The 27,335-nt window shown below is 50.9% G+C and overlaps 6 protein-coding genes across 8 annotated transcripts in view; 2 read left to right on the top strand and 4 right to left on the bottom strand.

Annotated features, from left to right (window-relative positions):
• The window catches only part of DIXDC1 (DIX domain containing 1), a 33,556-nt gene extending 31,332 nt beyond the window's left edge, over positions 1-2,224 (bottom strand). Inside the window, exons 1-2 of the mRNA XM_015883815.2 lie at positions 2,151-2,224; positions 1,484-1,603 (exon numbers count right to left, since the gene is read on the bottom strand). Of these exons, the coding sequence (XP_015739301.1) occupies positions 1,484-1,537 (54 nt within the window). The 5' untranslated portion in view covers positions 1,538-1,603; positions 2,151-2,224. The remainder of the gene's footprint in view (positions 1-1,483; positions 1,604-2,150) is intronic.
• Positions 2,225-2,782: 558 nt separating this feature from the next.
• On the bottom strand, positions 2,783-9,098 carry C24H11orf52 (chromosome 24 C11orf52 homolog). Of its 2 annotated transcripts, none has more exons than XM_015883837.2 (4): positions 8,479-9,098; positions 5,323-5,363; positions 4,498-4,544; positions 2,783-4,185 (listed from the first exon to the last, which is right to left on the bottom strand). In XM_015883837.2, exons 1-4 carry the CDS (start codon positions 8,508-8,510, stop codon positions 3,949-3,951), a joined length of 357 nt encoding a protein of 118 aa, XP_015739323.1. In that variant the 5' UTR covers positions 8,511-9,098; the 3' UTR covers positions 2,783-3,948. The 2 variants fall into 2 exon arrangements, with proteins under 2 accessions (XP_015739323.1, XP_015739322.1); XM_015883836.2 differs by lacking the exon at positions 8,479-9,098 and adding an exon at positions 7,135-8,313.
• Positions 9,099-10,262: 1,164 nt separating this feature from the next.
• HSPB2 (heat shock protein family B (small) member 2) lies at positions 10,263-14,045 on the bottom strand. Its single transcript, XM_015883833.2, has 2 exons — positions 12,616-14,045; positions 10,263-11,635 (listed from the first exon to the last, which is right to left on the bottom strand). Exons 1-2 carry the CDS (start codon positions 12,887-12,889, stop codon positions 11,187-11,189), a joined length of 723 nt encoding a protein of 240 aa, XP_015739319.1. The 5' UTR covers positions 12,890-14,045; the 3' UTR covers positions 10,263-11,186.
• Positions 14,046-14,304: 259 nt separating this feature from the next.
• CRYAB (crystallin alpha B) lies at positions 14,305-18,413 on the top strand. Of its 2 annotated transcripts, none has more exons than XM_015883834.2 (3): positions 14,305-14,705; positions 16,251-16,373; positions 17,507-18,413. In XM_015883834.2, the coding sequence occupies exons 1-3, from the start codon at positions 14,508-14,510 to the stop codon at positions 17,708-17,710; spliced, it is 525 nt and encodes a 174-aa protein (XP_015739320.1). In that variant the 5' UTR covers positions 14,305-14,507; the 3' UTR covers positions 17,711-18,413. The 2 variants fall into 2 exon arrangements, with proteins under 2 accessions (XP_015739320.1, XP_032304979.1); XM_032449088.1 differs by lacking the exon at positions 14,305-14,705 and adding an exon at positions 14,782-15,715.
• Positions 18,414-19,195: 782 nt separating this feature from the next.
• C24H11orf1 (chromosome 24 C11orf1 homolog) lies at positions 19,196-20,990 on the bottom strand. Its single transcript, XM_015884153.2, has 3 exons — positions 20,698-20,990; positions 20,177-20,243; positions 19,196-19,493 (listed from the first exon to the last, which is right to left on the bottom strand). Exons 1-3 carry the CDS (start codon positions 20,893-20,895, stop codon positions 19,324-19,326), a joined length of 435 nt encoding a protein of 144 aa, XP_015739639.1. The 5' UTR covers positions 20,896-20,990; the 3' UTR covers positions 19,196-19,323.
• Positions 20,991-21,116: 126 nt separating this feature from the next.
• Positions 21,117-26,949, top strand: FDXACB1 (ferredoxin-fold anticodon binding domain containing 1). Its single transcript, XM_015884151.2, has 5 exons — positions 21,117-22,525; positions 23,111-23,267; positions 23,695-23,898; positions 24,497-24,655; positions 25,381-26,949. Exons 1-5 carry the CDS (start codon positions 22,360-22,362, stop codon positions 26,555-26,557), a joined length of 1,863 nt encoding a protein of 620 aa, XP_015739637.1. The 5' UTR covers positions 21,117-22,359; the 3' UTR covers positions 26,558-26,949.
• The last annotated feature ends 386 nt before the right edge of the window (positions 26,950-27,335 follow it).

Raw genomic sequence — 27,335 nt, forward strand, 5'->3', positions numbered from 1 at the left:
GATTTTGTCATCAGAAGATTTGGTTGCGACATGGGGATCCTTATCTCTGAAACAGAACTGCCTCTCTTTGGCAACAGAAATACCAGAGAATAGAAACTAGGTCATTTCTGATGGCTAGAATGAATGGCAGAGTATGCCAGGCCATTCTTGTGTTTATCGTGGCATCACATGTGCATTTGGGTACATGTGTGTGCTGAAAATAAGTTTTAAAAATCAAATTCCATTTTGCATTTCACTCATAAATATCAAGCCTCTTGTAGCAGGAATCATATTTTCCTTTCAGTTTTATAGTATCATAAAAGATCCCTTTGAACGTTTTGTTTGCAATAAGAAAAAAACAACAAAAAAACGTTCATCTCAACTAAAAATAATTCGTTGTAATTCTTACTTTCAAGAAGGACTTTTAAAATTCCTGAAAAAAACAATTCCAAAATGAAGGGAATGGGAGGCAGTGACGCAAAAAAGGTCTTGGCTCTACTGCTCCCCATAGCGGGCCTTCAGAACAAACACACAGCCCCGATTTGGTTGGCAGCATTGCCCTCTCCTGGCCACTTTCAGCGTAACCATCGTGTTGAAGCCTGGGCAAGATGCAGGACAAAGCACCTTGGTGCACACCGAGCTGAGTGGTGCAGCTGGTACAATAGAAAGAAGGGATGCCATCCAGAGGGATTCTGACAGATTTTAAAGGTGGGCCCATGTAAACCTAAACATGCTCAACAAGGCCAAGTACGAAGTGCTGCGCCTGGGTCAGTGCAATCCCAGATATGCATACAGACTAGAAGAACTCCTTCAAAGCAGCCCTATGCAGAAGGATTTGAGGATCCTGGCAGATGAAACTTAACATGAGTGAGCAAGTGTGCATTTGCAGCCTAGAAGGCTGACAGTATCCTGGGCTGCAATGCCAGCTGGGCAAAGTGGTAGGTGTTTCCCTCTACTCTGCCCTTGCAGCCCCATCTGGAATACTGCCCCCAACACAGGAATGATGTAGAGCTTTTGGAAAGGGCACAGGGATGGTCAGACGGCTGGAGCACCTGCCCTACAAAGACAGGCTGAGGGGAGCTTGACTTGTTCAGTCCGGAAAAGAAAAGGCTGTTGGGAGGCCTTGTTGTGGCCTTCCAGTATATAAAGAGAGACCATAGACAGGAGGGAAATCAACTTTTTACATGGGTAGACAGTGATAGGACAAGAAAGAGGTTTTAAACTAAAGGAGGGGGTTTGGATTAGATGTCAGGGGAAGTTCTTTACAGTGAGGCAGTGAGGTGCTGGCACTTATGGGTGCACCATTCAAGGCCAAGCTGGATGAGGCCCTGAGCTGGTTCTTGATGTCAGCAACGCTCCCCATGGTGGGGGAGTTGGGACTAGATGATCTTGGAGGATCTTTCCATCCCAAGCCATTCTGTGATGCAGTGATTCAGAAACACAGCTCTTGGAGTTCCCCCTTCCATCCTCCCCACACAGCGCCCCACAGAGCGGTCACACTCACAGAGGCTGCAGGCTGCAGTGGGTGTCGGAGCCCCACACCCAGCGGCGTTCCCATGCCAGGTGTCACAACTCAGCGCAGCAGGAACGTGCAAGCAGGACAGCACCCCTTCTGTCCTCAGTCCTGATGGGGAGAAGCAAAGGCATCAAACAAAGGGAATGAACGCTCAGCAGTGCAGTGCCTGTATACACCCTTCTGTGCCGTCCTACATGCTGTCCTACAATGCAGTGGGTGCATGCAGGGCACAGAGGGAAAGTTGCTGCCTTCTGTAGAAAAAAAAACCACAAACACTTAAGTTTAAACATTTGTGGACTTAGGGAAAGTTACTCATCTTTTGTTTTCTTCCACGTGTAAAGCAAGGATAAAACAGGACAGCTGATGACATCGGCTTATAGCACGCTTGGGATCTAACTATCTCCTCTTCTGGAGGAGGAATCCAAATCAGCACTGCCAGTGCGGCAGTGGGGATTACTAATTACACAGGAAGGCAGATAGGTGCCGGGCAATGACAGGCCGGGCAGTCGGAGTACGGGGAAAGAGCGGAACCCCGGAGAAGGGGTTCCGGGGGCTGCGGAGCCCCGGTGTCATGGTTATTACAAACCCATGACACCCGGGGAGGGGATTCTCAGAGAGGTCGGGGCTCCGGGTGAGGTCCCAGCCCGCTCCCTACCTGCGCCCGGCCCGCGCGCGTCGCCGCTGCCATGGGGACGGGACGGGAGCGGGGCGGAGCGGCCGCCGGAGGGCGGGAAGCGGGCGGGGGCAGAGGCGGGAACGCGTGAGGGGCGTCCTCCTGTCAGGGCCGGGAGGGGGAAGAAAGGGCGGGTTGGTCAGCTGGAATCAAAAATCGATCTATTAACACTCATTTAACTCCTACGCAGGCCGATCTTGGGAAACAGAGGAGACAGGCTGTTGGAGTCTGTTTTCAGTGCCAAAAAAAGGCTTTTCGGAAAAAAAAACTTGTGTGACTTTGGCTACTTATCAGTTCGGGGCATAGCGATCAAAACTGAATCATTACCGCGGTTCTCAGCGCAGGGCACTGGGTCACATTAAGGTCTTTTCCAACCTAAATGCACCCTTATGTTGCAGGCCTTCCAATAGCCCAGCTGAGCTGAGCCCAATAGCACAGGCAGAAAGAAAATATCCTGTTCAGGTAGAAAAATAGAATGTCTCCATTCGTTATTTAAAATGGTCTTTTTGTAAACCTTAGTCTGGCCTTACAACAGCCCCGTTAATGTCTGCTGGACAGCACGAGCAAAAAGACCTGTTCAGGTGGAAAGTCTGTGTGATTGATCCTCACAGCACTTTGGTCTCAGCACACAGTTCCCGTACCAGCTTTATTTTCTGTTACAAGGAAGAACTCCCTCATGGTTTTCCTTTTACATTTAGATGAGCCATAATATGCAAAGCTTTGCACATTTATAGAAGGTACCAGGATGTCCATTTTTCAACACTGGCAATAAAGAGGTCGCTCCACGACCCGTGTTTGGCTGTGCAGACCATTACTTAGGAACAGAACGTGACAACTACTGACTTAGAGCCCAAAGACACTGCTTGGGAGCCCTCTCAGCTGCCAACACCGTCAGATGCAGACCCATGGTAGAAGATTGTGGACGACTGCTGTCCTGCATTGCTAGCACTATTTTAAACCCATAAACAAATTCTCCAAAGCGTCTTTGGGAGCTTTCACAGAAGACCCCATGTGGCACGTGCTCCAAGTTGCAGGGTTTATAACTAAGGCTACAACACAAAATAAAAAATTAACGGAGAAAAAGTGTAAAGCCCTTTTTAAGGTTGCCCAGGATCCATTCACAGTGTCTCAGGCATGAAAACAGCTACTGCAGCCCTAGGACTGGGTAACTACCCTAAACATAGGCTGCCTTTCAGATCAGCTGCAGGTTTTCCTTCTTTCATTATTAGAAAGAAGAGCTCATTGCTCACTTCTGTGAATGTGAAGGTAAGAATGCGTGTTGGTACCACCCTTCAATTGAAGTAATTGTTCTGTACCCCTCAGTTAATTCTTCATTCTGGGCCTTGGCCTCAGTGTGTTGTGCACTGAGACAAGGAGATGCTCTACGTGTGTAACTACAGTGTGAAGCTGGTACCAGAGGAAGACCGTATGGCAGTTACTGCAAGAACTGCAATCTCCTCCCAGTATCAACCACATTCTGTTCTTGATATCAACATAAAATCCCATGGCAACATCTCCTTTTCCCCAGAACAGAATTCTGTATGCTGCATTCCCACACAAAGCTGTACAGAGCCAAGGAGAACAGGTTGGTTTTTGGACAGAAGAACCAGAGGCTCCTCAAGTGAGAGTAAATGCATCTGTGTCCTCGTGCAGGTGGAAGACATGGCCGCTCTACTCTGCAGGCAGGCACAACACGTTCATGAGGTTAGTCTGAGCCTGCAGCATCTCTATGTCTGTGGAATCCTTTAGCTGCTGAAGGAGGCAGGGTCTACCAAGCTTTTTAAACCAAGGTCCCATTCTTGCTGTCGTATTTCAGCCTGGGCCGGGGGAAGTTGAGGGTGGCATACTCTGTGGCATTCTGCATTTGCAAATTCTTCACCTCTTCCGCAGAGCGCTCCCGCACCTTGGTGAACACCTGGATGTCTGCATAATGAATGCTGTCATCCTGCTTAGTGTTCTTGGCTTTATTCATGGTAGCGTAGACTGGAAACTCTGTGACATTTTCATACGCCGGAGCCTTTGGGAAAAAAAGAGCTTAGAGTCAGCTGCTCCTGCATGTCCTACACGCTGCCCCCACACCACCCGGCCCACTGACACCTCAGGCTCAGAGACAGGCATCATCCCACTGCTTCTTTTGCATTTCAGTGAAAAAGAGTATCACAGTGCAGCAACACACACTGCTCCCACAGCCCTCCTAGCCTACACTGGATGAGCCATCACAGCTCAGAAGGAACAGCCCAGGTCCGTCTGACCCTTCTAGGCCAGGAAGCGATGGTCAACTCTGTTCTGCAAACATCCAGTCAGGAAACAACCCTGTGAAGCTGTTTACCTTCCCGCCAGGCTGGTGCTGTTGGTTCTCATGTCTCACACTGTCTCCTGAAAAAGAGACACCAGCGGATCAGGTTAACACAGCTGTTTATTGTTCCAGCTTTGAGTTCTAAAAAGCAGCATCTGGCACATGGGCTTTCTCCCCTGGACACAAATCAAATTTCCACCCCATCTGACATCCTCAGCCCTCACGCTGTCTCTGAGGCCCACCTCCAAGAAGAAAGCCTGGGCTTGTTTCTTTGGAAAAAATAAGGTTTCCTGGGATGACAACATGCTGTGGACCACAATGTTCTTGGCAGAACCCAGAAGGATGTACACAGCACAGAGAGCCTCCTTGTCAGGCCTTTGGAAAAGTCACATCCAGATTTAACTTTGTTATTTCCTCTGCTGCCTGCAAACGTATTTTGCTTAGCATGGTCCAAAGGCCACAGGACACAACTGGGCTATTAGTTCATCCCTGCTTTATTCTAAGCACTGATGTCAGAATGTTTGCAGCTCTTATGGGAGTTTGATTCAGTTCCTGCTGTGCTGCATGACAGAGTACTTACACACTTTTTGGTGCACAATTCAGATATTTTGGAGATACCAATGAAGCCCCTTCCCATCCTCTTGCCAAGTCCCATGGCATATCAACCCCCTTTAAGTTGTAATGAAATTTTTCCTTTTCCTTTATCAGGCTTCTCTTGAGAAAGCTCAAGGATGGAAGAGTCTGGGAGAGGATCTCAGCTACGGGATCCATCTGCAGCCAGTGCTGATGAATGCCAGCTATCCAGGAGCTGATGCTCCCATTGTTCTTGCACTCTACAGCACCTCCACAAATCCTTACCTTGCTTTTTCTTCTTCCTTTTAAAAAGTGAAGGACAGTTCCTGGAATCAGAGAGAGATGTCAGCTTCGAGAAGCTTCACCATCTGCTTTCATCACATGCAAACTCAGAAGCACATCCCAAGGTTCTGCATTTGTGCAGGGAGATAAAAGAGCCCCTCCCTCCCCTCCCCCAATCCAACCAGCCTTGTTTGGGTGTCTGGGACTGCCAGGGTCCACTGAGAGCTTTGTGAGCAACTGTGCAGACTCCAGCCCTGGTAAGGAAACGAGGCACCTTCTGAATGTGAGTGAATTTTCCAGGGGTTCCTCTTCTATGACTCCTATGCACTACAGACACCCCCAAGGCTCCTTGCCTTTCAGCCCTGCCTGGCAGTCCTATTAAGCACGGTAATCAGTGTGAAGGAGAACAGATTTCACTGCAACTATGTGTTCACAGCTGTATAATCAAAGTTACAGGATACTGAACATTATCTTCACTAGCACGAAACGTTTCTCTTAGAACAAGACACTCTGACAGCCCTGTGCCCGTGCTTTGGCTTCCTTGCCCACAGAGCAGCTGTGCACAGCCAACATGCTAGTTTAATCTTTCAGTGTTTTTTCCTGATCGCAGTTTTCCACTTAGACACAACCAAACCAAACAAGCTGCACACTTTATATAAGCCAAGCCAAACACAAATCTTGTCTGTACCTGTGTGACCAGAGAGACAAGCCAAACACAACCATGTCCCAGCCATGGAGCAAATGTCAGCCAAATTCATTCTGGATGCAACAGCAGAGCTGAACTCCCACAGGCTGGTGCTGGCCAGGCAGCAAGGCCAGAGCAGAAACGTGTCACATTCCAGGCCAGATGCATGCGACAAATGTTATCTTTGCAGCATGAAGCAAATGTTATCCTTGCAGAATGCTCATATGGCTGGAAGGAAGCAGGTGCCAGCCCTGGTGCAGCTGCTGCTGTGCACACACATGCACCTAGCAGAGCACAGCTGAATGTGAACAGCCAGTGCTCAGAGGGGGCTGGAGAGCTCCCGGAGATCACCCAAAGTGCATAGCACTTCCTGCATTTGCTGGACAGATCTGCCACAGTTAGGAGCAAAGAGGTGCATCAGGCACAGCTTTTAGAGGCAGTTTTGGGAGCAACAGAGCTGGGCTGAGTGTATGGTAATGGCTTTGGCGTTCTAATGGCAAGAGGAGAAAAGGAATGGCAAAGAACCAGGAGACCTTCAAAACAGCTGGTAATGATTAACCAGGAGCTGGGAATTCAGGAGTTGCTCTGTAGAATGTAATGGCTGTACAAAAGGATCCAGCTCAGCTTCTTATGGCTTTGTCCTGGTGTAGTTTGCACCTGCAGATCCCTCCTCCACTGTTGCTATAAGCCTGCAGGGTCTCCCTGCTGGAGCTCTTTGCATCTTTGCAGGCAGGTTGTGTGCTGTAATTAAAGCAGCACCAAGATCAGCAGGGTCCAAAGTCTCTTTGCTGGGAGGCACGTTCCAAACCCAGCTTTCCCAGCTGCCTTGGCTTGTTTTGATTGCCTTTGCAGAGTGAGCATTAGCAGCCAGTGTGTAGTCTGGAGCTGTTCTGAGACTGTCTGCAGGCTAATCACAGCCAAGCAGGAGACAGCATCTCTCTGCCTCAGATCTGCAGTAATTAGAATGGATGTTGCAAGGGAAATAAGCAAGGCAAACCTCTCCGCTCTTCTCAAAATCAGGTCAGATGAGCTGTAACTAACTCACAGCCTGCTGGATGCAAGTTGTATTCTGCATGACAGCATGTGTCCCTGCTCCTGCATTGCTGTTTCTCCTTTCTCCATTTCCTTACCAACTTAATTTCTGCTTCATGCTGGGTCCCAAATTCTGGCATCCTTTGCTGCCCATGCACATTGAGGTGAGAATCGTACCCAGGGCTGAACTTGCACCCAGACCCCAGGGCACACTTTCCTTCACTGGCAGCTTCTGTTTTGAAGGAGTTTACTGAAATGGATCTTCTTACGACTTCAGGAACCTTCCATGCAAAAGGCAAGCACCTACCTTACCTTTTATAAGTCTCAGCTTTAGTTAGGAAGCCCAGCTCTTTGATGTTGCTGTGCAAATACCCAGAAATAAAAGCATTACTTGTGCCTGGAAACACCTGAACTAAAATGAAGCAGCATCTTTTTTACCTTTGTCACAAGGCAAAGCTTCTAACTTTCCATTTGGGAAAAGCACCCAGAAGGACACAGCAGTCCTGGTCCTGCAGCCTCGGGACAGCAGAACTTGGCACTGACCGTGAGCAGGCAGTCACAGCCAGGCTGCCACTACACTGCTCCTCAAGCACAGCAGAGGGCTGCTGCCCTGCTCAGCCCTGACCGGGCAGGTGACCATCCAGCCTGGGTCTGGGCTTTCTTTAGGAGGCAGAAGTGTTTGTGTACGGATTGGCATTGCTCAGACCAGGAGGTGTCACACGATGCGTGCTGACGGTGCTCGAGTATTCTTTTGTTCACTGCAGCCATGAAGAAAGTGCCCTGAGCACCTTGTTTAACCCCTGCCATAGGGAAGTGGAAGTGGAAGACAAGGAGATGCCAAGAACCAGCCTCCCCCCTTTCATCTGCAATTCCTATTCCCGAATCACAGACTATGGGTGCACACCCCTCCTTCGGCTCTAGCCACTAGGTGATGCTGTGCCTCTTAATTATTAAAAAGCTCCGATGATTTCCTATTACTTGAGCAAACGCGGTGTTGGAAACAACTTTCCCTGCGCTTCACCTGACACCCGCAGCTCTCCCCGCGCCCTGCTCTCAGCGCTCCGTGTTCCCAGCCGGCACCGTGCGATGCTCCCCGCGCCCCCACCCCGCACGCTGGGCCGGCACAGCGTCAGATGGGGAGCGGAGCCTCCCATCCCTCTCGGGAGCCTGACAGCACCTGAACGGCACGGCGCGGACCGCGCAGAGGGGCTGGAGGAGCCGCTGCCCTTCGGAGAAGTGCCGCAGCCTGGAGGTTTTACCTCCCTTGAGGCACTTATAGGGATTTCAACTCCATCCTCGCAGAACCCAGCTATAGCAGCAAGGAGGCGAGCCCCCCGGCCCGCCCCGCCCCGCCCCGGGCAGGTGCGACGTGCAGCCCCGCTGCTCCACCGCTGCCCGAGTCTGGCTCGTGCCGCCGCCCCCCGCCCCGCCGCCGGACTCACCGCGGGCGCCCGCAGCTGCAGCAGTTGCCCATGTCGCTCCTTCCTCCATGAAGCCGGAGCGTTCTGTGCACGGGCACGGCTTCTATTTCCTGGTTCCCCGCTCGGCCCCTGGCTATTCCAAGGGAGTGTCTGCAGGATCAGATTTCTCGCCGCCGCGCCGGGCCCGTGCGTGCCATCTACCGGGGGGCTGCCGCCGGTTGCCCGGGGCTGGGAGGGGGGGCAGCTGCAGGTCCCAGGGCCTAGGCCTGGCGCTGGAATTGTGCCTCCCGCTGCACCGCTCCCGGCGTGCCGGCAGGGAAGGGGTGCAGGAGGGGCTCAGGTGTGCGCTAAAGAGGTGCTCTAAAGCGGGAGCTCGGGGGGGAACAGGAGCTGTCAGTTCTATTCATGAGTATCAAGTGGAATGTCTGGAAAATGTGTGGCAATACATGGGGAAGGGAGTGGATCTCCTGCGAGGGAGGCAGTGGCCCAGCAGAAGTGGGAGTAGCTTCATTGAGTACAACTGGTAGTTGAGCAACTCAATATCAAGTCGATGTTGCCCTGGAACAGAAACTGCTACACAGCCTCAATTTGGCAGCTCCGTGTGGGTCTGAGCACCTCAAGGGATGTGCGGACGGCTGGGGGAGCTCCCATTCTCTCTTCTGGTGGGCTGAGGGGTGGCAGCCCTGCTCCCAGCCCAGCATCGCTTGTTTGCCTGAGCACAGAGCAAAGCCTGGGGCTTTCCAGCAGCAGCAGGAAGAGGAGAGTTCTACTGTGGGTCAGCCAGGGGCACGGCTGCTTTCCTGGGGGAGCTGCACTGGGTCTTGAGCTGAATCTGCTGCCCTACACGGCTGGGCTCCAGCAGAGCCCTGCAGCCTGGGGCTGACCAATGTGGGCGGGTCGGCTTCAGCCCTGCTCCCAGCAGGACCAGTTCTTGGGCTGCTGCGCAGCCAGGGTGGTCTCAGGAGTCTGAGCACCCTTGGGAAACCACAGACTCTCTGTCTCGGAATTTGTCCACAGATGCTGTTGATTCAGTGAGCCACTGTTTTGATTTCTGGGATAACTACGTTGCTTTGTGGAGAGGAAAAACAAAGAGGCTGGGAGTCTTTTCCCATCAGTCCCAAACACGAATGCTGGAGCTGCTGCTTTGAGCTCCACTGGAAAAACAGAAAGGCATTGAAAACATTGGCAGAGCCGGGGAGCCCTTGGCTGCCGCTCTGCATTCCCCTGCAGACTGTCAGCACAACAGGAGCCGCCTGGCTCCAGCGCCAAGCAGCGAGCGTCGGGCACAGCCCCGGGTGGCACCAGGCAGTGACAGTCGTCCCCTCCCCAGCAGCTGCCCTCGGTATGTCTGGGTGACAGGCTGCGAGCCTGGCACAGCACGAGCCTGGAGAGCCCAGCGGTGGGGAATGAACTTTCTGAAGAGCGTGGATGTGGCTCATAAGAGAGGGACGAGAACTGTATAATGGTTGTATTGCTGTGTTAGCACTGCTCTGTGTCAGAGACTGGGAGTGCACTGCGATAGGTATGGGTGCAAGGCAAGCTGGCATCACCACAGAGAGAACTGTGAGCTGCTACAGGCCCGCTTCTCTTAGAACCCATGCCCTGCATAGACCCAGCCGAGGCCGTATGACTGCTCCAGGGGCAGGGGTGGTTGCTGTGAGTGGGAAGGGGTGTGCTAGGGGCTGCATGCAGTGGGGCAGTCTGATCCGGAAGGAGCAGTCAGTTCTTGCCCTTCCAAGCAGGTGACTGGTAGTCACTAATGTGGGACTGTCTCTGGAATTATTACTAATAACCTCGACAAAACCTGCTGAAAAGGTGATTTTTATTTTGGCGTCATCTGAATTATTCACTGGCCCTCCTTCCTAACAGAGAGGAGTGCAGAAGACTGCAGCCACATTCTGGCAGGAAGAGGCTTTTCTCTATCCCATAGGAGGGCTGCACTGATCTGTGCCAGTGCCCCCATATTTGGCCAGTGACACAGCATTCTGGCTGCTTTAATTGGCACAGACAAGGATTGTGCCTGACGCCTGCTGAACCCTGGGGCTGGCTGGGCAGCAGGTGCCACTGACAGCAATACACCCGATCCCCGGCCCCACGTCACAGGGCTGTGAGGACATTTCTCATGTAGCTGGTAGCTTCACCATGACTGAAAAAGGGGCAGAACTCTCATTTATGGGACTCTTCTCCAGACGAGCTCAGCATGAACTCTCCACTGTTCTGCTCCTTGTATCCCAAGCCACCAAGACATCATCCATCCTTCCTGCTGCGAGTACTGTGACCAGGAACAGTGTGAATCCAAGGAAAATGAGAGAGGCTTGGAGGCAGATTTATTCCTCTTTCCATTCTAGAGCTGTGGGTACTCAGCAGCATTGCATCTCCACACAGGCCAGCCACCAGCAAGGTGCTGGGATTGCACGGGCAGGTGCAGAGCCTCAGAGCATTGGGTGAGAACATCCCTTGCACTGTGGGGCAAGAGAAGGCCATGGTGCTTGATGGGCACCCAGGAGAAAAACTTGCATTAGAGTCCCTCCCATGAACACTTTAGTCCCCCTGTTTTTTCATTTCCAAGCCCCTTCTTCCAACCATCAGCCTTGAGAAGCAGAAGTCTGGCATATGTACAGCTGTATCCCAGCCCTTCTAAACGTTGATGGTGAGAAACAGGGGCCTGGCACAGTAACTCCCCTCACTACCCTCCCCCCCTTCCCTGCTCAAGCCCAGCTTTGGGGCCTTTAGGATTCTTCCCTCCCTTTTCCTTCCTCAGACAGTTCTTCCTGCCCCGTTGTGTCCTCCTGGATTATTTTCACTTTGATGATCCTGGCCTTCACCTCCTTTCCCGTTCGGGGTGCCACGATGCTCAGAATGCCATCGTGGGACAGGGTGGCTCTCATCAGCAAGGGGTCGACGTCCAGCGGGAGGATGTAGGTCCTGGTGAACTCTCTGGAGATGAAGCCGTGGCGGTCAGCCCTCTGGGGGTGCTGCCCCACCACCTCCAGCAGGTTGTCCACAGTGCGCACTGTCAGCTCATCAGGCAGGAAGTGGCAGACATCCAGGAACACCTGGTACTTGTGGTCATTGAGGCTGACCTCTGAGGTGCCTCGATCCAGCTGCTTGTTGATCCGAGGCCTGATGTAGTAGCCATGGTACAGGGCAGGGGCTAAAATCTCGCATGGGGACACACCTAGAAATAAGACCCAGTGGGAAGTGTGAGGTTTCCCAGGGAAAGGGGTGGAGAAAGATGATCAGTGGGGAGGCTGGGTCCTGCAAACACCTTGATTTTGCTGCTGCATCGGTTCTGCGGTGGGGACAGAAGCTCTGCCATTTCCTACCTTTGCTCCTCCAAATTGCACACTCAGTGCCAGACGCCCATCTGCCACAAGCTGAGGGCTGGCTGGGCATCTGCTGGGTGGACTGGGAGAGGCTGGTGGATGCATTGGGTGCTCAGCAACGCAAAACCCATGGCTGGGGCTGGGCATGGAAAATGCTGATGGTGAAGACACTGCCCTGAAGAACTAAAGGCCTTTTGTTTGCCATTGTCCGAAGGGCTTTCTTTGGATCTTTTTGCCTTTTCACGCTGTTGTGCCGATGCTGAATGGTTCTGCTGCTGCCCACATTCTTTCCTCTCTGCCAGCCATTGCCAGGCTTTGTACTTAACACCCCAGCTCAGCTTTTCTCCACGGTCCCTGGCTACAAAATCTCCCCCACGCACACCTCCCCAGCAGTAGTTTTCTAAACTCCCCCTGTCCCGCTGTAGGCAGGGTGGGACTGCTGCTGGCTCACCTCTCCCATGAGCAGGGTGCAGCCTCCACTGGCAAAGGAGATGAGCACTGGAACATGTCCTGCACAGCCTCAGCCTCTGTGAGGTGTGTGTGAGGCAGGGGGCACGAGGGAGCAGCGCTTTGCTCCATGCTGCAGAGCATGTGCATGAATAACAGGCCACTGGAGGCACAGGGGAGGGACACAGGAGCCAGCACTGGGCATGGAAGGAGGAGGTGGACCTTCCTTAGAGAGTCCCTGACTGTGCCTTGGCTATCCTCCTGGTTTTGCCTGGGATCCCATGCTTGGTCTTCCTTGGATCCTGAAGCTCCTCCCCAGAGGGACTCTATCAGCCCCCTGCACCTGAAGACAGAGAACTGCTGGGGGTCCCATCTCCCTGCTTACCTTCTCCAAAGTTCTGGTCGTAGATCTTGCTGGGGTTGGCGAACTCGTACTCTGAGCTCATGGGGTAGGCGTGGGGCACCGTCCGCGCGGCCATGGCAAGCTGAGGAACAGGCCTGTCCAAGCTCTCACTGCCTCTGAGAGCGAAGGCTGCAGATTGCAAGGTTTTAGTTGGGTGAATTCCACAGGGAGGAGTGTGTGATAAAAAGACGGACCAAAATAGCTGTGCACACAGGCCCCGGGCCGCCTCGCCAGGGTGACGAGGGCAGCTCCTCATTGCATTCCTGTAGAGCTGCAGGCTCTGACTGCCGGCGGGGTGCAATCCTGCACCCCCTGGCTCTCCACCTTGGGCAGGGAACAAGAGGCAGGAACAGGGCACCCAGCACTGCCCCTGCCAACCCAGCAGGGCACAGGGCTATGCCTAATGGTGGCTGATGCTTGGTCAGGTTGTGTGCAGTCATGCAAAGTCATCGCTGTGAGTTTATCGCTCATATCAACCCCACAGAAAGGGATCTGTTTCCCCCAGAAGCTGAGTCTTTTGTTCCTGGGAGTGGTAAGGTGCTGCAGACCGCTAAGTGGCACTGAACAGGGTGCAGACCATGATGCTGACACTCCAGAACTGTGCCACTGTGAGCCAGCTGACCAGGCTGTGCCTTGGCCAGGGCTTCAGTGCTGCTCAGTGGGACCAGAGAAATGCCTGTGCTGGAGGTGGTGCATTAACCAGAGTCTGAAACTGGCCTAGATCCACTTTTACTAAACTGGGTGTTAGTACCCATTTAAGCTCCTTGTACTCTGAAACCAGAGATTTCCATGTCTCTGCAGTGCGAGAGAGCAGGTGCACTACTGCTGACGTAACATGGAACTGGATAAAGTATTTATGGCTGGGGCTTCTGCAGAGAGAATTCTACACCCTAATCTTGCAGGCAAGTGAACAGGAAGAGAGTCGAGCCCTTTTGCAGGGGACCGGTGGTGCTAGCAGTGAGAATCATGTGCCCTCAAGCCAGAAGTCTGTATTTAAGTTGCAGATAATCAGAGCTCTTGTCCTTAAAGGACAGCTGCTGGGCTGAACCCAGCCTCATGATCTGAACTGATAGCTGCTGGGCACAGGCAGATCAAGGTAGTTTGCATCCCAGAGAAGGCAAGCAGTGGTGCAGCTCTGCAGGGCTGCTGTGTGCCTGCTTTATCTCTGCTCACAGGGTGCTGGGCTCTTCTGCCCTCTCCAGCAGAGCGATTTCTCGAGTGGGCAAAGGACAAGAGTTGTCAGCTGATGCTCTGTGGAAACCATCCTTAGTGTGCACACACCAGCAGGTGCTCAGGTATGGTGCTCACCAGGCTGCAGAGCTGCACACCAGGGTACCTCAGCACAGACCTTTTGGGGTCCATGTTGCCCTCTCATTAAGGCCTGGGGCTTCCTTCACTTTAAGGGAAGGCAGAGCCCTTCCTTGGCGCGTGGGTGCAGTGGGGAACTGTAGCCTTGGTGCCGTCACTGGGAACAACAGTCCCTTGTCCTTTTCCATGTGAACCAAAGATAGGAGCTGCATTGATCCTGCTGGCATCCAAAGCAGCTGGGAACATCCGCCAAGCCTGCCTGGGACTCAACAGATAAACAGCACGTGGGGTGCAGAGAGGGTGGCTGGGCAGCTTGGCTTCTTGCTGTCCCATTAGTGTCCTTCTTCTCCCCTTCCCCCTCCTCCTTAGCAGTCTGTTCAAACCCCCGGACGCTCCTGGGCACTGCTGAAGGGACCAGTCCCGGACTGGGACAATAAAATCCCTGACACCACTATTTGAGAGGCCTCGGGGGGAGAGGCCCCGCCAGCCGCACGGGTATAAAGCTGCCCCCTGTGCTGGGCACAGCACCGCAGCAGTTGTTTGCTTGGCTCCTCTGTCGCACTCCGATGGATATCACCATTCACAACCCCCTGATCCGCAGACCTCTGTTTTCTTGGTTAACACCGAGCCGTATCTTTGACCAGCTATTTGGAGAGCACCTGCAGGAGTCAGAGCTGCTCCCTACGTCCCCCAGCTTCAGCCCCTTCCTGATGAGATCCCCCTTCTTTCGGATGCCCAGTTGGCTGGAGACGGGACTCTCAGAGGTAATCTTCCTTGCTTACTGTTTCTTGTTACCACTAGGTGCACATCCTGACGGGTCTGGAGCTGGGGACCCGGGAGAGCTGGGACACTGCTTGTAGGTAGTTAATAGGAAATCTATTATGAGGAAAAGAGTGCTGAGTTCTTGCCTCTGCTCCTTGGTGTTAGGCAAGGACCTCTGCACTCTCTGCTAATCACTTGTAACTGAGAGCAAATATTGCCACAGCCATGGGCACAGAGACAAACTGAGCTGTGTGTGTGCTGTGAATGACTGTAGAAGCCAGCAAGAGAAAGGAGGAAGCCTGATTTCTCTGTCTGCCCTGAAAAATTTTACATTCTGCGTCCTCCTGAGAAGCAGAGGGGCAGTGGGACCCCGTGCCAGGCAGCATGGGAGCCCCCAGATGCTGAGTAGAAAGGCCCAAGCTAAAGCATCTCTGCCAGGCAGAGCAGTGTTTTCAGAGAGATATGGGATGGGAGGACCTTTAAATGGCCATCTGCTTCGGGGGCTGAGGCACGCAGCTCAAATGACTTTGCTCAGCATGCAGGTCAGATGCCAATGTGCAAATAACTTAAAGAGTTACTCAAAGCCAGTGGAGTGAGAGGGAAGTATTTTCTTAATCTTTGCTTAATGTTTCCCTTGGTTTAGTCACCTGGTCTGGTCATATGCTGAAGCAGCCATAATAAGCACCACAGGTAACAACATCAACATCTGACTTTTTCAGTGGAGAAATCTTCACAGTAATCTAGCAAAAGGAGCAGGAAGCCCTCCAGGTAAAACTGAGGAAACCAGTAACCAGAAAGCTAGAACTGGCATGGAAGCTGCCTCCATGTCCCAAAACAGAGCTGCAGGAGGCTCGCGTTTTCCCTGACTGTGACTGCAGCAGGAAGGCAGAGACAGCCAGCCTGCATTGCCGTGTCCCACTGACTTATCCAAGACAGGCAGAAAATGCAAATTCAACCTCAGGAGCAAGCAAAAAGCAGCATTTGCTGGAGATGATAAAGTGCAGAATGGAAGGTAAGGATGCAAGATGAGCAGCAGGTGACTCAGAGTTTCAGCAGTAGCCCTGCTGCTCAGATAAGAGGGGTGAGCTGGTAGTGCTGCTCAGCTGAGACACGCTATTTTTGTTTTTAAAGAGTGACGACGCAGGGGAAAGCCTGCAAGTGACACAGATGAGCTGCAGCCAGCTGCACACTCTGTTTCTTTTTCCAGAAAGACTTAGCAAAATCCAGCTGCAGAGACTGGAAATCTCCAGACACCTCAGAAAAAGTAGATAGGAGTCAGTTTTAACAAATTCAGATTGAGAAAGTCTCTTTCTTATTTCCCAGAAAATATCTATTCTCTGTTTATCCAGAGAGAAAGCATCATGTTTTATGTGCTGTAGTGGTGGGCATGAATGGAACAGGCTAGCAAGAGCCAGATGAGAACCCCAGGACTGAAAACAGGAGGTCAGACAGTGCGTGTGGGGAGCCCAGCGTGAGCGTGACTTGCTGCATGTTGAGAGTCTGATGAAGCTGAAACCTCTGCCTGAAGTCGTCTCCTTGTTTTACAGATGCGACTGGAGAAAGACAAATTTTCTGTAAATCTTGATGTGAAGCATTTCTCCCCCGAGGAGCTAAAAGTGAAGGTGATTGGGGACATGATAGAAATTCATGGGAAACACGAGGAGCGCCAGGTACTTCTGTGTCACTGTTAACCAATGTGTGCTTCTTCACCTATGGTTAAACAAGGAAGCTGCAGAACAATCCTCCTCTGTGCTCTTCTGAAACACTTCCAGTGTTTTTGATCAACCAGTCCTAATGGAAGATGCTCTATGCAAACCCCCAGCTGATCCCAGACTGGGCAGCAGCAGAGTGGAGATTTAGTGCTGGTATTGCATGAACTGTGAACTGAACTGGAAAATCAACTTTGAAATAAGCATTTCCGGGCCTCCCTCTTTCTGGAAGAGGACAGGAATGCAGAGAAGCATTCAATAAGTTAACAATGAGCTGTAATAATTAAACCGCATAACGAATGAATGCATTGCCATGTTCCATTAGCAAGAAGCTATCTCTTCTTGAAAAAATACCCATTTACCAACTTACAGTCCTTAAAGGCTGTACTCTGCTGTCAGCCATCCCATTGCTTACTGGCTCTGTGGCAAAAGGTCAAAGAGAGGCCAAAAGCCACGTCCAAAGCTGTATGTAACAGGGATTACCTATCCTCCTATCCTTGCAAGAAGGAAACAAATCCTAAAGTACCTGTATCATTGTACCCATCAGCTCCAAAACTTCTGGGTGCCCAGATCTGTCAGTCAAATGCAGCACTACTCATAGACACTGGAAGCCTGTAATTCTGAAATAGCTTCTGCGGGGTTTTTTTTGTTTGTTTGTTTTTTGTTTGTTTTGGCTAAGAAATGAATCCAGAGCTAGAGCTGAGATGAGCTCACTGGGGAGCTGCATATGCTGTGGGCCCTGGAGACCCTCAGGAGGAGGAGCTGCTGGTTCTGCAGGTAGCTGTAACTCCTGCATCTTAGCCATGACAGCACAACACTGTGAAACGAAGCTGGCAGACACAAGAGCTGGAGGAGAAAGCCTCATCCTGCAAAGGGTGCCTGCACCACCTGCAGGGGCAGGGTAATCTCACTTCAGCTCTTCTCAGATTTTTACAAAGGCAATCTCATAATAAAAACTCTTTTAACTTACTGAAAAGTTTTCTTTTGGGAGCTGAAGCTTTCTCAACTCAGACTATGTGCTGAAGGCCCATAGTTTAGGTGGAGCTGAGGGAACACTTCTAATCAGGGCTGTTTCTTCTCTTCTCTTTTTGAAGGATGAGCATGGCTTTATTGCCAGGGAGTTCAGCAGGAAATACAGGATCCCAGCTGAAGTGGATCCCCTGACCATAACCTCATCACTCTCTCTGGATGGAGTCCTGACAGTGACCGCACCAAGGAAACAAAGCGACGTCCCTGAGCGCAATATTCCTATCACCCGTGAAGAGAAGCCTGCCATTGCAGGATCCCAGAGGAAGTAGGCTGCTATATAACGTCATGCCAAGGCCATTCAAGAGCACTTCCCATCAGATGCCAGCTGTACTCAATGGCCACTCTTGTTTATTTATGCTGAGTAAATTTACTAACAAATAAAACATGAATAAGCACTCTGTATTTTTTCGTTTGGAGCACCTGAGACAATGGAAGTGTTGGCTCAAGAAAGCCATGTAAGTTTGCTGTGTAGGGAAACATACCTGGCATCATTCTTGCTTACAGCTTGAGTGGCAGGTGTGCCCAGGAGAGCTTGTCTCAGTGTTCAAAAATACTTTACTGGTATAACTTCATTTACTCTGATGTTTTGCAAACATCTAACTGCATGAGCCTTTCCTTTCAGTGTTTTCTGAGGATTTCTGGGTGTTTCACAAACAATAGAAGAGTTTCTCCAGTGGAGATTATGCCGGAATGACAATTTCATGACAATCAAAACCTATTCAAAGTGTGGGTGTCAGATAAAAACTGAACAGGGAACAGCTGTATCTTGTATTTCTAGAATGATTCATGCCACACAAAAGCATTCAAGTGCTGCAATCACTTGGGAGCGGTTGCAGATGACAACTGCATAGCTGCAGTAAACAAAGATACATCCAGAGAGAAGTAAAATGTCCTGCTCTCATGGTGCAAACCACATCATGCTGAAACTATGTTGTCTGTGCCCTTCAAACAATAAATAGCATCTGAAGTCTAGAGTATTCATCTGATTTATGCTAATGCTTTTGAATGGTGCAAAACAATACTAAGTCCTTCTCGTGTGTCAGAATCTGCTTAGCACCTCTCTTCAAAGAGATACATGCAGAAAGGGAAGTCTGTATTATTACTGGAACAATTTCTATAATTCTTGAAAAAAGAAAAATGAGAGGAGAGGAGAGGAGAGGAGAGGAGAGGAGAAGAGAGGAGAGGAGAGGAGAGGAGAGGAGAGGAGAGGAGAAGAGAGGAGAAGAGAGGAGAAGAGAGGAGAGAGAAAAAATGCAACTGATCTGTTGCACAGGTCATTGTACTCAGCTATCACTGATGAGGTATTGGAACAGACTGTCCAGGAAGGGGTGAAGTCTCCACACCTGGAGGTGTTTAAGGAAGGGGTAGATGTGGCACTGACGAGCACAGCTGGCAGTGAATGGTTGGACTGGATGACCTGAAAAGGTCTTTTCTGACCTTAATGATTCTATGATTCTATGACCCATTTTCTACGTCCCTTATATCTGCTAAGACAAAAAATTAGAAGAGATTGGTTAAAATATCAGATAAACTCAGCATGCAAACTTCTTCCATGGCTTTAAGTGAAAGGAATACAATGAGCACTCAGTGATGTGGGATCATTTTCAAATACACCAGATCCCACCTGAATGCCAAGCTCTAGTTTAAGAAGTTCTACCAGATAAGGTGTTAGTTGAGCTTCAGTGACAAGGTGCAGCATGACAGAAACTCTCAGGTTAATGACAAACAATACAGCTGAGAAAGCAGGAGCAACATATTTCACAAGATGCTATATTTGGCTTTAATGCAGGACAGGTTGTTTTGGTTTGAGGGATATCTTTGCAGCACTGCTAGCAGACAGGCCTCCTGTTATCCTGAAGTCATAGTCTGCAGATTCCTTCACCTATTGCTTTTTCTGCATCCTTTTTGTTCCTTCTCTGAGTGCTGGACATGAGCAGTTGCTAAGCAGAGGCTTGTGGTCTATTGTGTAGCAGGACCGGGCAGTTGATTTGAACAAAGGAGGTTCCAACTCAGGCTGGTGGCATGGAAACCAGTGAGGTTCTTGTTGAAATCCTGAAAGAAAAAACAGCCAACTTGAGAAAGAACATTTAAAATAGTAAGAAGTTTTCCAACAAGTGTAAATGGGGGAATCTTTTCTACAGAACAGGGATTTGTTAGAATCACAGAATCATTAAGGTTAGAAAAGGCCTCCAAGATGATGTCGTCCAACCCACCACCTACCACCAATATTTCCCCACTAAAACATATCCCTCAGTACTATATCGACCCTTCCCTTGAACACCTCCAGGGGCAATGACTCCACCACCTCGCAGGGCAGCCTGTGCCAGCATCCAACCACTCAGAGAAGAAAAGCCAGCTCCTGCTGCTGACGTAACCAGGATGCTGTTGGCCTTCTTATACCACCTGGGCACACTGCTGGCTCACGTTCAACCTGGTGCCAACCACCACCCACAGGTCCTTTTCTTCCACAAAAGCTCAGACTCAGAAACAAGAAATGGGACTTTTCAATGTAAACTTCCCAGGAATAAGTGTGATGAGGGCAGGTAGGCAAGAACACATGATATGCGAGCGCTGCTCCCTGAAAGACTCAGAAGATCTGTTCTGTGATGGTGCAGGTATACAGCTCAACAGTGAGAGAACAGCAGTCTGTCATCTCTGGGCACAATGTCATACAGAAGATCCTCCTTAACCTTGCGACAGAACAAACAGGTTTTGTTTCAGTTTTGCACACATACTTCTTCTTCTCTGATCCTTGTCCTTGTTGTAATCCGAAGAGTACGTTGTTTCAAAGCAGTGGGAGTACTGGAAAGAAAAACTCACATTTAACGCCGCCAAATATAAACTAAAAACTTCAGCATTTTGTATGTTACAGGAGGATCAAAGTATCTGCAATCACACCCCTACTTTAAAGTCTGCCTGAGGTAAGATCACAAAGCTTGGGTGACTTCTTTTCTTTCACCATCTGAAGGCAAAGAGTAGGGCTGAGAAGAAATGAAGAAGCATTTCTCACAGCTTCTGCCCTGCAGTAGAACTATTGTAGAGTGCTCACCAGAGGAAAGGGATTGGCTTTGCATTTTGAAAATCCAATAGAAAAGAGCAGGAGCAGGGCAGCAATAAGGAAGCTATTCATGGCAGGCTCACCTCTATGATACCCAAAGCTGATGGAATGGATAATGCCCTGTGTATGGGACTAATTCAGTGATCAAGGAATATCTCAGCTGAGATTTGCTACATCCATGAAAGGCCCAGCACGTACTTGCGAAGGAAGTGGTTTGTGTTGTGCAAAGTTCCGGATGTCATAGCGCTCTTCATTCCAGTTCCCTATAAGTACTTTGGGTGAATAATCGCTCTCATTGGTGGTGCACCTCCAGCCAAACTGGGAGAACTTGTTGGTTTCTGTCCACACCTCCCCATAGCCAGTTGCATGCTTAAGGCCATTGAGGAAGCTGAACATGGTCTGAATTTGATCTGGGTACAGAGCGCAGCAGTGAGCAGTTTAGGCTTAAGCCACACCTAACAGCACAGAATGTCACACTTTCACTACCCTGGTAACCTGGCAGGGACCACACCTCTCTGGCTGTGACAGAAGCAAACAATCCTAGAACTGTTTGAGTTGGAAGGGACCCAGAAAGGCCGCCCAGTGCCACTCCGTGCAGTGCACAGGGACACCCACAGCTCCAGCAGTGCTCAGAGCCCCGTCCAGCCTGACCTTGGCTGTGTGCAGGGACGGGGCACCACCGCCTCTCTGGGCAACCTGTGCCAGTGCCTCACCGCCCTCAGTGCCAAACCTTCTTCCTTAACTCCAGTCTCAATCTCCCCTCTTGTAGTCTGAAGTCATTTCCCCTTCTCCCATCTCACAGACACCACTACAGAGTCTGTCCCCTTCCTTCTCACAGCCCCTTTAGATACTCACAGGCCTCTCTCAGCTCTCCCTGCAGCCCCTCTTTTCCATGCCTATGAACACATGCTGGGTCCTCTCATAGGACCCAGCCCCAGCTCTCAGCCTGTCCTCGCAGGGAGGGCTTCCATCCCTGGCCCCATTTCTGTGTCCCTCCTCTGGACTCGCTCCAGCAGCTCCACGTCTCTCCTGCCCTGAGGACTCCACCTGTGGACGCAGTGCTCCAGGTGAGCTGGCACAGCACAGCAGAGGGGCAGGAGCACCTCCCTGCCCTGCTGCCTGCACTGCTCTGGGTGCAGCCCGGGCTCCGCTTGGCTTTCTGTGCTGCAAGGGCACACTGCTGCCTCATGTCCAGCTGCCACCCACCAGTACCCCCAGCCCTTTTCGGCAGGGCTGTGCTCTGTCCTTACGTCCCCCAGCTTGTACTGACAGTGGCTGCTGCCATGACCCAGGTGCAGACCTTGCACTTGGCTTTGTTGAACCTCCTGATGTTCCCCTGGGCCCAGAGCTCAGCCTGTCTGGGTCTCTCCAGATGCCATCCTGTCCCTCAGGTGTATCAATGGCATCACACAGCTTGGGGTCATCAGCAAACTGCTGAGGGTGTACCCGATCCCACTGTCATTGTCACCACTGATGATGTTACAGATCACGGGTCCCACCACTTGCCACCCGTGTCCATCTGGACATTGACCCATTTACCACCACAGCCAGCGGCATCAGAGGACGGCATTCATTCATTCCAGACGTGACAAAGCTTTCTGGGTGGTACATTAAGCATTTACTTTCCTAAAAAAAGGAACCTAAACAAGAATTTCTCAGCTTCACACGCAACCACGAGGTAACTCAGCCACCTTACAAACAGAGGCATTCATTCACCCAGCCTGCAGAGCACCCACGCCCGGACCAGCGCTGCCCTCCCGGCTGAGCCCCGCGCCGCCTCCCGCACGGCTCGCGGCGCACACGGAGAGCGGCGTCACCGGGCGGCGCCGGGCGGAAGCGCAGCCATCGGGGAGCGGAGCGATGGCGGAGAGCCGCGTTCTGCTGCTGGGCGAGGGCAACTTCTCGTTCGCCGCCGCGCTTTGCGAGGCCGCCGGGACCCGCGTGGTGGCCACCTGCTACGAGAGGGAGGAGGAGGTGGTGGCGCGGAGCCGGGCCGCGGAGAACATCCGGAGACTGCGGGACAGGGGTGGGTGGGCGCTGCGGAGCATCGCGGGTCCCGCGTGCCGCTCGGGGTGGGGCTGCCCGGGGTATGAGCGCCCACGGGCAGAGCGGCCGAAGGACCCGTTAGTGGAGCTCTGCGCGGAGCAATGGGAGAGTGGACGCGCCCGCTTTCCTGACACGTGGGTGGCGAGAGCACGGATGGGCTCTAATGTGGGCCAGTCCTAGAATGGTTTGAGTTGGACGGGACCCTGCAAGGCCGCCCGGTGCCACTCCGTGCAGTGCACAGGGACACCCACAGCTCCAGCAGTGCTCAGAGCCCCGTCCAGCCTGACCTTGGCTGTGTGCAGGGACGGGGCACCACCGCCTCTCTGGGCAACCTGTGCCAGTGCCTCACCGCCCTCAGTGCCAAACCTTCTTCCTTATCTCCAGTCTCAATCTCCCCTCTTGCAGTCTGAGGCCATTTCCCCTTCTCCCATCACACAGACCCCACTAAAGAGTCTGTCCCCTTCTTCCTTGCAGCCCTCCTTTGTATACTGAAAGGAGAGCTTTAATTGCTGGCTTATTTAAAATACTCCGTAACGAGATTCTTGGTTTTTGTTTACTTTTGAAGGAGCTGAAGTTCTGTTTTCTGTGGACTGCACCAAGCTGAAGGACTATTTTTTACAAGGAAAAAGAGAATTTGACTGCATTTATTTCAACTTCCCTCACTGTGGGAGGAAGGCTGGGGTGGTGAAGAACAGAGAGCTGCTCTCATGCTTCTTCCATAGGTGAGTCGAGCAGAGTTAGTCCTGTGCTCACTGACTGCAATTGTGAAGGTTGGATAAGACCCCTACGATCATATAGTCCAACCACACACCTTCTGCCAATGCTGCCCAGTAATTGTATCCCTATATACCACATCTCCACAGTTCCTGAACACCTGCACAGACAGTGGCTCACCACCCCCCTGGGCAGCCTGTGCCAGTACCTGACCACTCTTGGAGAAGAAATTTTTCCTAATATCCATCCTGTGGTGTAACTTGAGGCCACCATCTTTCATGTTGTTGCTGTTTTGTAGGAACAGAGGCTGACACCCACCTCTCTACAGCCTTGCAAGGCAATATACCTTCCTAGCACCGCTGCAGCTCCTTGCAGGCGTTGCATGATTTCTGGATGTGCTAACATGATGCCTCTTGTTGCCTGCTTCCTTTCCAGCTGTGCAGAAGTGCTGGCGCAGGATGGAGAGGTGCGTGTGGCTCTCTGCAGGGGGCAGGGTGGCACACCTGCCGATCAGCCCAAGAGAGAGTGGCACAACAGCTGGCAGGTGGTGGCAGTGGCAGCAGGAGCCGGCTTCATCCTGAGTGACGTTCATCCCTTCCAAGCAGAGACTGCCCATGGCTATGAATGTACGGGGTACAGGTACCTGTGGTGTGGCAAAGCTGAGAAGATACATGTCCATACATCATGCCTGTCACACTCATATGACCTTTTAGTATGTTGTTTATTGGAGAGAGAAACTATTTAATTTCCCTAAAACAGCTGCAGTTCATCTTTGCCTGTAAGCAGAGTAGCCCAGAAGGAAATGCAAGCTTATTGAGAAAGTATGCTTTAAAAGATAAAGTTATCTTAGAACTTTAAAGGTCAGAATGGTCTGTTTCAGAGCAAAAGTCAAACTTAGCCTAAAGACAACGTGGGGACTGGGGTATATGTGTCTGACTGAGACAGCCGCAGCATGGTTGATGTTGGCAGGGACCTCCAGCAATCAGTTAATTGCAGTTCAACTGCAGAGCCAGGTAGAACAAGTCACTCAGAGCAAGATGCAGACCAAACATTATTTGTGCAGGTTGTTTCAGTATTGGACCATCTATCCATAAAAAGCTAAGTTGCATTTTTGTTGTGTAACAAGATCAAAAATTCAGCAAGGGTTGTGTTAGTGTTAGGGTGAATTGTCTTTGTCACCCTCACATTAAGTCTAGGAAAGAGTCAATGATTTTGCTGTGCTTTTATGTATTGCCAGGAGTCAAGATAAATCCTTCTGTATAGAGGGTGCTTTAAATCATGTTTTTACACGAAGCACGCCACTCCTGTATTACAAACCTCTGATCTGTGAGATACAACTGGAAAGACAAAGAATTTCTTTTCAAGTACCACAAGTACTTGTGGATAAAATTAACAGGTAAGTTATACAGCTGGTATCAGTTTGGCTTTAACACACACGTACTCTCAGTGGGAATGACCAGGATGGGCCTCTGATAAAAAGGAACTATTTCATATTCTCTTCTTTTCCCTGTATAGAATTTTCTTTCCCATTTCTTCTTGAGGTCTGCTTCATGTTATGGTTATAGTTATGGCCTACTTAAAAAAAGTCTGTGGAAGAAAAAAGAAACTCTGTGGTTGAGTCTGAGCTACTGTATGCTTGCTCACACAGATAATGAAACCTTTTGATCTGTTTTACTGTACCTTGGAAGAAATGAGGAGCTGACTTTGTGTCTGCTGCTACTACAATCCTAAGGCTAGCTAGAGTAAAGACTACTCATCTCTTACATGCCCTGCTGTCTGCCTTGGAGACTGTGCAGGGGTAGGAAAAAGTGACTGGTTTCCGTAGCTTGGTAATGCCATCGATGACTGGAAACTTGGTGATGCTGACAGTTAAGTTCCATTCCTTTCCACCAGCAAAAGCGCAGGTTATGTGAGGTTGCAGCCTAGAGATGTACCCAGCATCCTGACAGCATGTTAGTGGTTCACATGGCTGCTGCACCCCATGTGAAAGGCTTGACTAGTTGCTGGAAGCAAGCTTAATGTCTGATATTACTTTGGGTAAATTGATGTGCTCAGATTCTGACAGGAGAGCATTGCAGGGAAGTCTGTCTGGTTTGTAATTTTCATTTTTGTTTTTCACAGGGGTTTCCTGGAGCGAAATTCAAATCATCCAGTACGGACAATAAAGGAGAAGCTGACTGCAGCGCTCAGCCAGGCCTTCCGACTGCAAAGCATCGACTACTGCCTTTCTCTGCTCCTCCAAGGTGACCTTAATGCCACTTGTCACTCAAACATGTTTTGGATCCCTCTGAGCCCAGAGGAGACTCCCAGTGCTGAAGAAATGGCCAGTGGGCGAGCAAACGCAGTTCTGTTTTCCCATGTTGATTTTCATGAGGACACAGATAAGAATGTACAAGAGGGATGTCAAACTCCAAAACAGTGTTATCTTAGGCCTTCCCTTCTGCCTTATGGTCAGGCAATAATAAGAAGTACATCCTTTGTCCCGGGGACACTTTACGTTTTTTCTGGCCCAGTCTTCAGGAAGTGCCATGTCTCTCCTTCCTCTATGCCTGTTTTTCATGAAATGGTTCTTGTGTGTGCAGTTAACAGAGGTTCAGAGAACAGCTTCATACAGATGGTAGTGGACACAATTAAAACCAGCGTACATTCTCTTCACCAGACCATTTCTGATCATAAGCTGACCTTCAGTCTGCAGGAATCAACAAGCTTGGGAACAGCTGAGCTCAGTGACTTTGCCACTTTTGAATCTAAGCTTGGTGAAGTTCAGTTCTTCCTCTGCATGGAGGCAGATACTCGGGACTGCTCTGAGAAGGGTTCTTGTGTGGGTGCAGTAAGGACTGCTCCGTATGAGCCAGCAGGCAGTGATTTGGTTGTTGTCTCTGCTTCACTGAATCTGGACCTCGTGGCCATGCTCATCTGTGCCATAGATGACTGGCGCATGCTCTGGACATCAGACTCACGCTTCCTCCGTCAGTTCCCTGCAGGAGAGCTACGGATTTTCAGGAGCTTCTCTCTCTACCCACCTTCTTATGTGCATGATGTCAGCTTCTGGCTTCCTGACGAGAAACAATTTGACGATGTTGCTTTTCACACCATTGCCAGAGAAGTATCAGGTGAAGCAGTAGCATCCATCCAATTACTTGATAACTTCCAGCAGCCGGGGACTGGTCGAAACAGCCTGTGCTGCCGGCTCACCTTCCAGAGCTGCAACAGGGCGCTGGGCCACGGGGAGGTGGCAGCCATGCAGCTGCGCTTCAGGGAGGAGATCTCTCAGCGGCTGCGTGTGACCCTGCGGTAGGGCTGTATGGTGCTGGGCAGAGCTCTGCATGGCCCTACAGTAGGGCTGTATGGTGCTGGGCAGAGCTCTGTATGGCCCTACAGTAGGGCTGTATGGTGCTGGGCAGAGCTCTGCATGGCCCTACAGTAGGGCTGTATGGTGCTGGGCAGAGCTCTGCATGGCCCTACAGTAGGGCTGTGTGGTGCTGGGCAGAGCTCTGCATGGCCCTACAGTAGGGCTGTGTGGTGCTGCTGTCTGCAGAAAGTGGCTGCATCTCGCAGTACTGTGTGGTGTTGCAGTGCCTCCTACAAAGGTGGGGTTCAGCATCTGCATACATTGTAAATGGGGAAAATAAAAACTGGACACTGCCGTGCTGTGTGTGTGTGTGTAATGAAAGCTCGTTTCTTAAAGGAGAGCCTTTCTTTGATAGGGTGAGTTGATAAGTGACTGGAAAAAAGGGAAACATCACTCCCATTTTAAGAAAAGGAGAAAGGAAGATCTGGGGGAACTACAGGGCAGGGAGTCTTACATCTGTGTCTGGGAAAATCATGAAGTGGATCTTCCTGGAAGAGAGGTTAAGGCACATTGAGATGAGGGGGTGATCGAAGACAGCCAGCACAGCTTAACTAAGAGCAGAGTGTGCCTGACCCATCCCATGGCCTTCTGTGGTGGAGTGATGTCATCAATGGGCAAAGGGAGGGCAACTGTTGTCATCTACCTGGAGTTGTGCCTTTGACACAGTCCTGCACCACATCCTTATCTCCACATTGGAGATAAATAGATTTGAAGGCTGGACTAT

Source organism: Coturnix japonica, chromosome 24 (genome assembly GCF_001577835.2).
Source record: "Coturnix japonica isolate 7356 chromosome 24, Coturnix japonica 2.1, whole genome shotgun sequence".
In the NCBI taxonomy this organism is placed as follows: Eukaryota; Metazoa; Chordata; class Aves; order Galliformes; family Phasianidae; genus Coturnix; species Coturnix japonica.

Bases quoted from the DNA above. Each gene is read 5' to 3' on its own strand.
- C24H11orf52 (XM_015883836.2), bottom strand. From the start codon at position 7,196: ATGTGCATGGGCAGCAAAGGATGCCAGAATTTGGGACCCAGCATGAAG. The intron at 5,364-7,134 runs GTAAGGAAATGG...CTCTGATTCCAG, and splicing joins ATGAAGCAGAAATTAAGTTG to GAACTGTCCTTCACTTTTTA. The intron at 4,545-5,322 runs GTAAGGATTTGT...TCTCTTTTTCAG, and splicing joins AAGGAAGAAGAAAAAGCAAG to GAGACAGTGTGAGACATGAG.
- HSPB2 (XM_015883833.2), bottom strand. From the start codon at position 12,889: ATGAGGAGCTGCCCTCGTCACCCTGGCGAGGCGGCCCGGGGCCTGTGT. The intron at 11,636-12,615 runs GTAAGCAGGGAG...TCTTATTTCTAG, and splicing joins CGACCAGAACTTTGGAGAAG to GTGTGTCCCCATGCGAGATT.
- CRYAB (XM_015883834.2), top strand. From the start codon at position 14,508: ATGGATATCACCATTCACAACCCCCTGATCCGCAGACCTCTGTTTTCT. The intron at 14,706-16,250 runs GTAATCTTCCTT...CTTGTTTTACAG, and splicing joins TGGAGACGGGACTCTCAGAG to ATGCGACTGGAGAAAGACAA. The intron at 16,374-17,506 runs GTACTTCTGTGT...CTCTTTTTGAAG, and splicing joins GGAAACACGAGGAGCGCCAG to GATGAGCATGGCTTTATTGC.
- C24H11orf1 (XM_015884153.2), bottom strand. From the start codon at position 20,895: ATGTTCAGCTTCCTCAATGGCCTTAAGCATGCAACTGGCTATGGGGAG. The intron at 20,244-20,697 runs GTACGTGCTGGG...TTTTCTTTCCAG, and splicing joins ACAAACCACTTCCTTCGCAA to TACTCCCACTGCTTTGAAAC. The intron at 19,494-20,176 runs GTATGTGTGCAA...TTTTTCTTTCAG, and splicing joins CAAGGATCAGAGAAGAAGAA to GATTTCAACAAGAACCTCAC.
- FDXACB1 (XM_015884151.2), top strand. From the start codon at position 22,360: ATGGCGGAGAGCCGCGTTCTGCTGCTGGGCGAGGGCAACTTCTCGTTC. The intron at 22,526-23,110 runs GTGGGTGGGCGC...TTACTTTTGAAG, and splicing joins CCGGAGACTGCGGGACAGGG to GAGCTGAAGTTCTGTTTTCT. The intron at 23,899-24,496 runs GTACCTGTGGTG...ATGTATTGCCAG, and splicing joins TATGAATGTACGGGGTACAG to GAGTCAAGATAAATCCTTCT.